This window comes from Dicentrarchus labrax, unplaced genomic scaffold, assembly GCF_905237075.1.
Source record: "Dicentrarchus labrax unplaced genomic scaffold, dlabrax2021, whole genome shotgun sequence".
Classification (NCBI taxonomy): Eukaryota; Metazoa; Chordata; class Actinopteri; family Moronidae; genus Dicentrarchus; species Dicentrarchus labrax.
The window spans coordinates 18,840,807-18,853,851 of NW_026136701.1; the positions used below are offsets into that span (position 1 = coordinate 18,840,807).

General features: G+C 40.1%; 1 protein-coding gene across 1 annotated transcript; it reads right to left on the reverse strand.

The window, feature by feature from the left end:
* Positions 1 to 5,985: 5,985 nt before the first annotated feature.
* and2 (actinodin2) lies at positions 5,986 to 12,286 on the reverse strand. The gene is made up of 7 exons (XM_051399371.1): positions 12,273 to 12,286; positions 11,692 to 11,818; positions 11,045 to 11,136; positions 9,425 to 9,469; positions 8,726 to 8,889; positions 7,350 to 8,246; positions 5,986 to 7,141 (listed from the first exon to the last, which is right to left on the reverse strand). The coding sequence occupies exons 3-7, from the start codon at positions 11,115 to 11,117 to the stop codon at positions 6,731 to 6,733; spliced, it is 1,590 nt and encodes a 529-aa protein (XP_051255331.1). The 5' UTR covers positions 11,118 to 11,136; positions 11,692 to 11,818; positions 12,273 to 12,286; the 3' UTR covers positions 5,986 to 6,730.
* Between the last annotated feature and the right edge of the window lie 759 nt (positions 12,287 to 13,045).

Genomic DNA, 13,045 nt, shown 5'->3' on the forward strand with positions numbered 1-13,045 from the left:
GCTATAATTAAAATGTTACATTAAAGTGTTGTGCCCCTGATGAATAAAAAAAAAACTTTATATCAAGTATCTTTACTGCACCAGTGTGGAGAAATGCCAAAATAAAAGTCTAATATTTATGCCTCCAGAGATTGCATATTTGACCATATTTGAGGTACTGTAAAAACATATTGCTCAGTGTTTCCTGGCTACCGATGGTATATTTGACTTTTACACATATGAGACTACAAACATACTTAATATCAAGCATTTTTACTGTACCAATTTGGAGAAATTAAACAATAAAAGTCCATATTTGTACCTCCAAGTGGTATTTTCATATATTTGAGCTACTGTAAAAACACTTTGCTCAATAATTCCTGGCTATGGATGGTATATTTGACTTCTACACATCTAAGACTACAAGTATACTTAATATCAAGCATTTTTACTGTACCAATTTGGAGAAATTGAAGAATAAAAGTCCCATATTTATACTTCCAGATTCCATACTTTCTTATATTTGAACTACTGTAAAAACATATTGCTCAATATTTCCAGGCTATGGGTGAAGCATTTTCATTATACTTCAATAATGCTGCAGTAATCATGACAAAATTTCACACAAATGTTTAATAACATCTTGAGAATATAAACACTAAACACAAAATCCTACACAATTCTAATTTGTTTACTTTTCACACAAAATGCAATGCCAGTCCACATTCTTCTTATTTTGCTGCTCTGCTGTGTCCATTTGTAGGTAAAAGGGAAAAATAATTAGTTTTAACTTCAAAACACCATTGTACCTACTGTCTCTTCCTCGCATATTATTTTTTATATTATTCAGTGTGACAGCTGTTGCAGGTGGTTCCACATACAGTTTACATTTTTACAGTAGCTCAAATATAAGAAAATATGGAATCTGGAAGTATAAATATGGGACTTTTATTCTTCAATTTCTCCACATTGGTACAGTAAAAATGCTTGATATTAAGTATGTTTGTAGTCTCATATGTGTGAAAGTCAAATATACCATCGGTAGCCAGGAAACACTGAGCAATATGTTTTTACAGTACCTCAAATAGGGTCAAATATGCAATCTCTGGAGGCATAAATATGAGACTTTTATTTTGGCATTTCTCCACACTGGTGCAGTAAAGATACTTGATATAAAGTTTTTTTTTTATTCATCAGGGGCGCATGAAACACTTTAATGTAACATATTGTAATTATAGCTTACGGCTCTAAATACCTTTTATTTTGAAAACCGGAAGTAAATACGCTATTTCTCCGCATTTACCATAATGCTGAGAATACTTGTACACTCTAAATTTAAGTGCGGCTGATTTGACCACGGAGATCGGACTCACGGCTGGATTGATCGCAGTCTACTAGCCTACTGTTTCTTCTCCACAGCACGGTCCTGTAAATGACAACATCCGGTCTCAGAATATGAAAAAACAGGCTTTTTTTCCGTTTCTGTTTTCTAGTGATTTTATTTTTTGTTATGAAATAGAAAATGAAAATCGAATAATTTTTAAAATTTCGCTCATCCCTTTTTGACCATGAAAAAGAAAAACGCCTTGTATTTCAATTTGAATTTTTGTATTTTAAAACGAAAATCAAATAACCACTCGTTTTCTATTTTTTTAATACCCGTTTCTGAAAGGAAAATCCAATGACCAAAACATACACGGACCATCTATCTATCTATCTATCTATCTATCTATCACTGTAAAAGCTTGCTTTAAATCATTTAAATGTACAAATGTACAATTTCACACAAGTAACTTAAGCATTCATCGTTCAAGTTTGGTTCTTCAGTAATTAAGTTACATTACGCTCATATGCAGCATTTTTTCAAACCTTTTTAAAATGTGTTTACAGAATTTATCTGAGTAAAGAAATACTAACTTAAATCATCTACATATATAAAGAGGGACGACATGGCAGCTCTCCAAAAGTGAAGTCAGAACATCGTTATCGCCCCCTGGTGGCTGACGGCAGTATAGGTCATAAAACCTGCTGCCTCCATGTTAACAGATGGGCCAAACAAAAATATAAAAGTACACACCAAATACATTTTTCACAAAGATTGTTTCTGGCATTTAAGGTTGTTTTTATCACGCTGATGTATGTTCAAGTGTCAATGTTCAGTTTTAATACGTTTTTTTGAAGCTCTTTGGGTAGGAAACCACCAATCAATACTGCGCAGACTCCGGCTCCAAATTATTATATTATCTGTGAAAACATCCAATAAAAACTGTTTACATTAATAATCAAGATGGCAGCCAATAAATCTTCTGTGGATCAACTAATCTAATTACTACTGCCGTAATTAAGTTGCTAACAGTAGCCTACTTATTATCATGTGACTATTAACATCAAATCCTTACACTTTATTTACTTTATTTACTTTATCTATCTGTCTGTCTATCTATCTGTCCGTCTGTCTGTCTGTCTGTCTGTCTGTCTGTGAAGTACAATCTCAGACAGGAGCAGGAGGAAAAAGGTTTTTCACAGCAGATAAATTCATCAGTTATTTAGTAATTAACACAAAACGGGCGTGTGTGATAAACCAGTAGACTAAAAGCGTTCCGCTGTGACAAGCTGAAAAGGCGCTTATCTTAATATCATAATGTTTAAAATCCACAGCAATTATTCTTCACGGAGGCATGAAATTGATTCCAAACATTTTCTTTTTCTCCTCTGCACACTGTTTGATCTCTGCTCCCCAGAGACAACCTTTGATGAAATTCAGTTTTGAACAACAACACTTTATGCAGCTTTTACATATCTCACCTAAAGATATCAAACTTTCATCTGTGATCAATTGTTCTGTATAGTTTGGATTCCAAAAAATTATATTTGTATATACTTGTATCAGAGAGCAGGAAATCCAAATGAAAAATCTGGAAACATCTCTGCAGTGATGAACTTTATCTTGTTTCCAGTGGATGTTTTTACTTGGTTAAAGACATTTTCAAGAAATACATTTATTGGATCGAGGCAGAGAAGCAGATAAAAAAAAAAAAACCTTTGACTTGATTAGAAAGTTTCCTTTAAAGATTTTATATTATTTGCTTCGGGATAAATAGGATTTTCAGTCCCACAGCAAATACTGTGTGTTTTTCATTTTCCAAGTTTCTTATCAGCTTCAAATATGATTTGTGGCACTTTTTTTCAGGATTATTTGAAAATGAGGATCTTTTTAATGTGATAAGTTGCATTCAAGATATATATGATGGCGAGAACCGGAGCTGGGTGAGCGGGCGATGTGACCGGGCTCAGCAGCCTAATGGCAAAGGCACCGAAGAGGATGTTGACTGAGGAAGCTAAGAAGAGAATAAAAGAGACAAGAGTAAATCTCAGACTGGATTTTAGTCGTTAAAATAAATAGATAAATAAATTAAAGGCTGCAGACAGACACCGAGCCTTCTTGCTGTTGGACTAGTCTGAATATATTAGCTGGCTTGCTTTGTCTTGTTTCGTTGCACTTTCTTGATTTTTGGCTGCGTAAGCAAAGTTGTAAATATAATTCTTCTTCTCCATCGTCCAGCTTCTTGGTGCATTACCGCCACCAAATATAATCATAACTATCAACAAATAAAAGATGGAGGAAGAGCTCGACAGCTTCCCAAATGTGAAGCCAAAACATTTTGATCGCCCCCTGGTGGCCAACTCATGTTAACAGATGTAAGTCAAAGAATTTTTCGCAAAGATGGTTTCTGTCATTTTAGGTAGTTTTTATAACACGTATGTAAGTTCAAGTGTTCAGTATTCTTGGTTTAGTTATTTGAAGCTATAAAAAGGGGGTTTCACATCATGATTGACAGCTGAGCCAAAGACTAACCCATGCATAATTTCAGTACAGTGGGACGAGGAGGAGACATAACGTCAATCTTTTATATGTCGGTGATCATAACAAATGCATGTGTACTGTACAGTCATGTGTATTTACAACAGCAGTGTTTACTGTAAGTGAATTGAACTCTGTAGAAGCACCAAATAAATAAATAAAAAGGCCAATTCTTCCATAATGTTGCTTTAAACAGTTTGATTGCTGGTGGTCTGCTGGGACTGATGGGGTTAAAAGACCTAATATGAATAATACTGATATTTTATTAAGTGAAGGACTCACAAAAACAAAATGATAAAAGCCTCTTGTGCTCAATTCTGACACTAAATGTCACAGCACATCACCGTCAGTGTAAAAAGCACAGAACAGCTTTTCATCCCGACTGAACTTGAATTAAACTTTTGTCTTTTGACAGTTTTAATTCCAGTATGACAGGAGAACTCAGCACAAGTCCAAACTTTACAGGACAACAGCTACAATTAGGAACATACCTGCATGGGGCTTTCTTGAGTGCATGTTGTGTTCAGGTAGTCATTACTGGGCTCGGCTGTGTGTTATCTGCCTTTAAAACTGTCAGCAGCAGCAGCAGCAGCAGCAGCAGCGGTGTTTGTCTCCTTGAGGCGACTGCTGTGCGCTGGAGCTGCTGAGAGGTTAGTTACTGAAAAGCAGACTGCAGTTCTTGTAGCCCACGGCTGCAGTTCATTTCTAAAATATAAAGTTTCAGCTTCAGGAGAGAAAATCATCATTCAGTGTTTCTTGAAGTGGTTCACATTGTAAAAATATTCATCAGCCAAAGACTGAATCTGTGGTTCCATTTTTGTTCAAATCAGCTGGTAAACTAAGATTCGGTACTTACAGGAACATAGTATAGCACTTGTATCTGTTGTTATACTGATGTGTGACATGCAAATATTAATCCTCCGAAACATCAACCTCTCTAATTTTGTGCATGAGTGTGTTTGAGACTGTATCATGGGGACATATACCCGTTCACACAGACACACTGAAGGAACTCCCCTCCCATCTAAGGACTTAAATTTGAATTACCAGATTATTCTACGGATAACACTTTGGTTTCCAGACACTTTAGTTTCTTCCAGGAATTCAATATGAATCAATACATCCTCACAACTAACCAAAGCAAGTGTCTTTGTGTCTTTGTGGTACGGCGTAGGTCGGGGTCGGAGGGGGCAGCACTGTTCAGGACATCGTGTTGCTCGAGTGAGCTCTTGTTACGGAATCCCACTTTACACCTTTACGGTAATAACCCTACCAACCCATGTAATATTTCATTATGAGATCCAAAAATATTTGTCCAACTAATGGAGCGACGCCTGCGAGCTAGTTTAGTCAGTCAACTCGAGCCGTACTGCTGTACACAAGACAAACCTCATCACAAACCAAGCACACCAGTCTAATTTGGCGGCCTATTTAAACGGCAAAAATGTCCGAGCTCTCCCTCTGCTCTGTCAATGCCACTGCAGCTGCCTCAGTATTGCTGCCTGTTGTTCTGTACGCAGCACCACCACCCAAACATCCTCATCGCTCCACAATGTCTCTCTGTAAACACATGAGTCAGAGCCTAGACTCCAAAATGGTATACTGCTAGAATAAACATTTCAAACGTGAGTTGTCTGACTGAACTTTAGTTGTTTCAGAGACAATCACAACTATGCAACAAGAGGCAGCTCAACAGATTTTATTTGTTTTACAGTTAGGAGAGATTCGAGAAAAAATCATTTTTCATCAAGTGGCAACCTCTGTGGTTGAAGTAACAAAAACTGCAGTTCCTTGAACGGCCTCTTGAGGCTGGCTACAGTAGTGAATCAGGCTCTACAAGGCCCAGTATTAAAATCAACAGCAGAAATAAACATGTTTACAGTTTGGAGCAAAAGAACGTTTGTGGTCTTTATAGCTAAAGTGCATGGAGGGGGTGAACTTTTATATAACTGACCTGTTTAAATTATATTAAAGCTCAAAGTTATTCATAACTTCAGCCTCAGCTCCCTATTTTTAGATCTGACCTCTCTGATGAAATACATATATGTGAGGGACTGTAGGTGTTATATGTGTAATGACACATTTCAGTCGCCTTGTGTACACTCACAATAAAGTATTAACTTATAATTCTTTGCTTCAAAAACTTTAATTATTGCAGTGTGATGTACTATCATGCAAAACACATATTTTTGTTGATTATGTGTAGCTATAAAATGTACAGATGTAGAAACAATAAGCTATTTTCATAACAACGGAGCATAAACTGGTGAAGACATGCCAGCTGGCACATTGTTAGTTGCAACAGCTGGGGACTGACAGGCTGAAAAGGCTATGTGCATTTAGCCAGCTTCCTCTAACTACTATCATTATGTGGTTTTATACTTGCAGATTTAACCTCAAGAAAGAAAATTCCAGTTTTTTTTAATGTTCTTTATTTAGAACTTTATCAAAACTAAACAGGTGAAGCATTAGGAGGTTTAGAGTTACAGAAAAAAAAGTGAAAAACAACATTAAATACATTTTGGGTAACGCAAATGGAAACTGAGAATGTACAACAGAGAGAGATTCTTGCCCGCTGACACAAATTCAAACTACCCCTAATCTATCACACATCTATACATACAACGCTTTTCTACAAACATACATACATGAAGTGTTTAATCCACAAATTTCACTGTTGAATATAAAAACAGACCTTCCGATTCTCTGGGAAAACCAGATGGACTGTAAAAGCTACAATATTTTCTGTTTGGTTTTAAAGTTTTTGTATAATGTTCTTGATGATATTGTGGAAGTTTGTTGTCCATGAAGTCCACAGAGATTAGGGACTACAGATTGAGCTCCATTCCTGCAAGGTGGATTATCTAGCAGGTGTTTTTTTTATGAAATCTACTTATACTGGCCCATGAAGCCCCTGAGGAAGTCTTCAAAGCGCGGGGGGGCAGCCTCCATGGCGGGCTCATCAGCAGCTTTCTCCTCAGCAGCAGCGGTGGCAGGTTCGTCAGCTGCAGCGGCAGCAGGCTCAGCACGTCGCAGGCGGCAGTTGTAGTCAAACTCAGGGTCGCAGTCGGGGTCGGGCAGGATTATGCCATCCTTGCCAGGTTTCGGGGCCTCAACGCTGGAGGGTGAAGCAAACTTGCCACAGCTGGGGTCGAATGGATGGCAGGCGGGCTTGGCTGGAGCCTTGATGTCGGCCTTGGCCTCAGGGCCAGACTTCACCGGGATGCAGTCTTTGTCATAGTGCACATAGCAGTCGTAGCCCTCCTTGGTCTTTCCGTGGACACCGAGCTTGTAGCGGACCTGGTTGATTGATTGATTTGTGTTTTTGTTCAAAACAGATGCAAAGCAGATCGAAGACAGCAAGTGAAAGCATTATGCAACACCCATTTCATTTCACTACATCATTTAATAAACCAAATGAAAAGACATAGAAGATCAACAAGCAAGATTACAAGAGATTAGTCAAAACACTGAATTATATCCCAGTAGCAGGACTTCAAATTCAGACCTGGTGTTCGGGGATCTGCGGAGCGGGCTTGCGCAGGGCAGCAGCGGCTGCCAGTATGCAGTATGGGTCATAGCGAGGATCGCAGGCCAGAGGAGCAGCAGGAGGTGCAGGCTCGTCCCTGGGGGTGTACTCCAGCACGGGCTTGGTGAGGCTGGACAGCTTGGTGGCAGTCAGGGGGTTGCAGCCGGCGTCAAAGAGAGGGTTGCATTGTTGCTCTTTTGGGGCCTCCTCTCCAGCGAGGGGAGCAGGAGCAGCAACGTTGGTCACACACAGAGGATCGACTGCTGGGTCACAGCTGGGGTAGAGCAGGTGGTAGAAGCCGGTGGGGGCTTTGTGGACCAGTGGGGGCATGCAGTAGGGGTCCTTGGGGTCACATTTGAGGGCGGCATAGGATGGAGCTGGGCCAGGGGCTGGGCGGTAGCCATAAGCTGCTCTCAGGTGATACTGCAGACAGTCCACATCTTCAGAGTTGCAGATCCTCAGCAACTCAGTCCTCTGCTCAGCAGTCAGGAAGGGCTCCAGGACTGGGGCGTAGTAGTAGAAGCCAGTGGGGCTCTTCAGGGGCATGGGTAGGAAGGGGGTGAGGATAGGGGATGGCACCTTGACTGGAGCTGGAGCTGGCTCTGGGGCAGCAGCCTTGGGGAGGAGGGGGAAGAGACAGTAGGGGTCGAGGTAAGGGTTGCACATCCTGACAGCAGCAGACTTGATGGGTTCTGGCATCACCAGTGCAGCTTTTGGCTTGCTGGTGGACTCGTGGATGCACTCTGGATCGTCAGAATTGGCACAAGTCTTGTAGATTTCACTGAGGTGCTTGAGGTAGTGGTTGAAGTTTGGGCCCTCCTCTGACCTGTGCTTGTTCTGCAGGTAGGCCATGTACAGACGATCCAGATCCTCAACCTGAAATACACGGTGGAGAGGGGACAAAAATGAATAAGCCTCCTCTGAATCCATATGCTTTACAAAGAGAAACTAAGAATAAAACTGCAAGAGCTTAAATGAAGCCCGTGATAGATGAACAGTTTCACACAAATCCTCTGAGGAGAAATGCTTGTACTTTTTCAGCTCACTGTCTTGTTACTCAAACCACACAGCCTGATTCTTAAACCACAGTTCCTCTTACTGGAACATGACCTGCACTGAAGGGTTACTTAGTATATTTAGAGAGTAATATAATATTAATACAATTATATAATCTTGGTCTGAGCAATAAAGAATTTATTGCTGTGGAGAAAAAAATAAGGAATCTTTTAAAACTACATCAAAAAGCTGTTTAAATCAAACTTTTTTTGGCATATAAATTCGAATTCAAAAAAGCTCTGTTTCGTAATCCCGACAAGGAGAAACTGAATAATGAATGTAAAACAAACTCCACTCACTCCTTCCTGGTTGTGGCTGTCCATGAAGTACTTGTACCATCCCCAGAAGTCCGGCAGGCGTTTAAACTGTGGCACCGCGTAGACAGGGACGTTCCTTCTGTTGCGAACCAGCTTCCTCAGGCTCACCATGGCCTCGGCTTTCACATCATCAGACATTGCGGGCACTGAGGGGAGGAACAAAGTGAACTAAATTAAATGATGTAGTGAGACTGAATAGATTTGTTTTTATTTGAAGGTATATATTTGTATGGGATCAGACAGACTTTTATTTATGTATTGCATTACATGTATTTTAGACATAACGTTGTCTGGATCTAATGTTTTTATTCAATCATGTAAAATTATTTAGTATACCCACAAGTCTCCGCTTTACAGACGTGTCCACTTTAGGCTAATCCCATACAGTTTTAGGCAAATCCCTGCAGTTCCTTGCATGTGGTATATATGTGTTATTTCCGCCTGGTGTATTTGAATATTTCTACATTCTGGGATACTAAACAGTCTTTGAACTAAACACATACTTCATGCCAGCCCAGCATAAGTCAGTGCCCCACTAAAACATACTTCAGAATACTAAAGAATAGTTGAATGATCCCTTACAAATGTCTGTAATTTAAGTTTTTAAACTCCATTTCCTCAGTTTATTTTTGACCTCAGGGACTAAAAACATCAACACATGCCACGTCCTCAGGTCCTCACCTTCCTCCTCCTTGTGCTGCTCCACTGGAACGGCCCCCAGAAACTCTGTAAAACACAAGCAGCAGCCACATTAGAAGCAGCGGGGACATTAGCTGACGAGGACCAGATGTTGAGCTTTCCCTCAACAGGGAAAACGCTGCCCTGCTAACAAGCCCCTGGGTGAAACACGGCAGGTGCTGGGGCTCTGGCGCCCCGGCACAGGCAGCATCCTGCAGATTAAACACCCCTCCCTCCTCCTTAAGACCCCCACCCAGCCCCATGTGTGCTCATTTAGGCTTTGAATCAGACCCGTGGAGTTTGTGCAACTACTGGGGGCTTCCTTAACCTGTAAAACTACAAAAGAGTGGGCCCTCAAACAAACCAATTACCAATACACTGTAAAAGTGGAAGGTGGGAGGGAGGGGACATGTCTGTGTACATCCCTGTTTCCACACACGGACTGTCTTCTGCTCCACCAGGGGTTTTCTTCAGAAGTTTACGACTACGAGCAAACAGCCAAGTCAGCTGATTATGGCAGAAACTTCCAGTGCTTCTCATTTATTAACGTGGAAAATCTCCCAGAGGAGCAGGGATGGATGTCTTTTTATGACTCTGGAAAGATTTCACTAACAGGCTGCCTTGCACATCAACATGTCGTGATATTTTACTGGTAAAGAGAGAAGGGTAATGGTGCCTCTATAATTCTGTACCATAGATTAATGTGCATATTCCCCAGGAAATACTCTCCCAATACGTTTTCGACCCAAAAACAGGGAAGAAAGAAGTACTCAGATCTTTTACTTATAGTAGCAGTACAGTAGTGTAAAAATACTACATGAGAAATACAAGTCCTGTATTCAAAATCCTACTTAAGTAAAAACACATAGCAACCAAATGTACAACAGGTATCACAGCAGAACTAGTAGCTATATAAGATAAATGTTGTGGAGTAAAAAGTACACTTTCCCAATGAAGTACAGTACAAAACTGTTGTTTCCAGAATTTAGAAGACCATCTTCTACTATTAAGGTAAAAGGATATTGTTGATTTTAAGTAATTGGAGTTTTATTCCATAATTTACTATACAAATAGAAGAAGGAATTTGACTAACAGGATTAAAAAGAAAGTAAAGATATGAGTTTGTTTTTTTCAATTTTCCATCTTTTTTTCAGTTTTTTGTTAAATATTTGGTACTTTCATCTCGTCAAGCTTCTGAAAATCCTTCAATTGAAACAAGAAGGAAACACATAAGGAGCCGTAAGTCAGAGAAGTTGGGAGCCACAGGTCTAAATGGTGTTTCACACATATTATTGTGGAGAAACACTAAATTTAACACATATCACTGTTATTTTACTCTATTTTCAGCTGAGAACAGTTCATCTTAAAGATACTTATTTTACTTATTGTAAAGAGGAAGAATTCAAAAACCTTCCAAGTATAATTTGTGTGTAATTGTAGGATGTGAACTCCTCCTCAGGTCATTAAATCCTCCAAATTCCCCATAAAATCTCATTATCTTCAGTGGTATGGCTACATCCCTGAATGCTAACACTACATTATCCATCTGTCTGCAAACTAATTGGTTGTGACAAAGACCAGAAAAAGAGAGATATTTAAAAATAGTTGTAAATCAAGCCTCACCTGGTAATAAAACAATAGCTAACAGGAATCCTGTGTGGATCAGGGAAAGCGATGGTCGTCCAACACGTGCCATTTTCTGTTTTATCTGCTTCCTGAGGACCAACAGAAACAATATTCACTGATAATGTTGTAACAGAACTGTATTTGAGGATGGTTAACACAGCATGAACTTCTGGCATTGTACTGTATAACAATGCAACAAGACTTGGATTGATGACTGCGTCTTGTTTTGTGGTGGAGAGTTGTTCAGCAAACTGTCAGATATGGAAATGAGAAGACAATGCTGGAACAAAGGCAGAGCTTCTATTTAAATGGCTGATGCCAAGACAATAGAGAGGATTGGGGACATGCTGTAATAGAACTTTTCGGGGATTACTGAGAAAAATAAGATTCTAGTTATGAATATCAGAATATCAAATAAAGCGACTGAACTGAACAATCAAACAACCGAAAGCTTGAAATGTTCTCCTCCGTTACTGCACAGATGGATGTTGAATTACAGCTCAAAACGAGAGAGACTGTCTTCTACAGTTTCAATACAGATGAGTTAATCTAAGGATTTTCTCACATTGCATCCAAAGACAATGAACCTGCGGGAAGTTGAACTGGAAAACTTTAGCACATGCAACATTCACATCAGGACTTACCTGCAAAGGTGTTGAAGTTCTGGCCTCCTGTGATCAGGAGTGGCACTCTCTGGATTGAACTTCTTGAGTGAGGGGGAGGGCTTGCTGCACTGTAGTTGTCCCAGCTGTCCTCTTCCTCTCTGCTCCCCTGTATGGGATGGACAGGCAGGGAAACATTTTTAAGGAGCCCACTTGATCATTAAAAACAAAAAGGTATGTCGTACAGCTCCGGCGTGCTGGTAGGAGCTCCAGGATTGGCTCCTGCAACGCCATCCATCCAACCAATAGGGGTCCTGTAATTAGGAGAGGTGAGCAGCACGACCGCTCTCAGTGGAGGAACATTAACAAGGTGCCACTTAACGCCGGGTTTCTTTCCTCACAGGTTTGGAATTTGGGGTCAACATGCGAGGCGACATTGTATCTATCCCGCTAGCTGATTTTGAGATTTGAGATTTAAACAACTCAGTGGGCGTGAACTTAGAATCTGTAAGCTGTCAAATCCACACAGCTTGAGGCCTCTGTTACAGAAGAGCAGATTTATAAAGAAGTGCCTGCGGCTATCACAGAGGTGGCGCTCATAAAACTTTAAGTGGAAACCGTACAGCAAGAGCCAGTCCTGGAGTTCGTGGTGCTTTTCCTGATGAGACACAAAAGAAAAAAGCCATGTAAAACAGAATCTATTGGTAAATATCAAGCATATCAACTCTAGGAATACTAAAGGAATCAGTCAGATAAATCTTCTGTTTTTATTCCAATGCTTCGGTCTCTCTGCAGAAATTGACTGAAAAGAATAAAAACTATTTCTGAAATAACTACTGTGTTGCATCAGTGTATTGATAAATGTGTGAGCAATATCGTCCAGGATGACAAGAACGTGACTCTTTTCATTTCAGTGGTGCAATTACATCCAAGCAGCAGTTGCACCAGCCTTTTTGAAAATTGTTTCCAAACTTTGTTTCAACCTTTAAACATCAGTCTGCAGCCATTTTTTCTTTGATTACTCACCTGTTTTAGGAGTCGAAGAGAATGATTCACAACAGGTGTTGTTGTTTGGTTACTCAGATTAGAGATTTTGTTTTCATTCTTAATGACCAACCCGATAAACCTTAATAATAAAAAAGATAGTTTCATGTTTTCTGAAATGTCTTTTGCTCACTCCTAAAAAAGTTTGTACCCAACAGCATGCAGGAGGCAGGAGTCATTAGGGGAGGTCGGCCTCATACACAGGCCCACTAATGAAGCTGCTGCTGTAGAAGTGCAGAAGCATTAGGACCAGCATGCCAACGCCACTGTTTGTTTGGATTCCTGGTGCCTGGATTGTGCCACGTAGCCTGTACAGCCTCTAGCCCGTGTCAGTGGAATATATACTGAATAT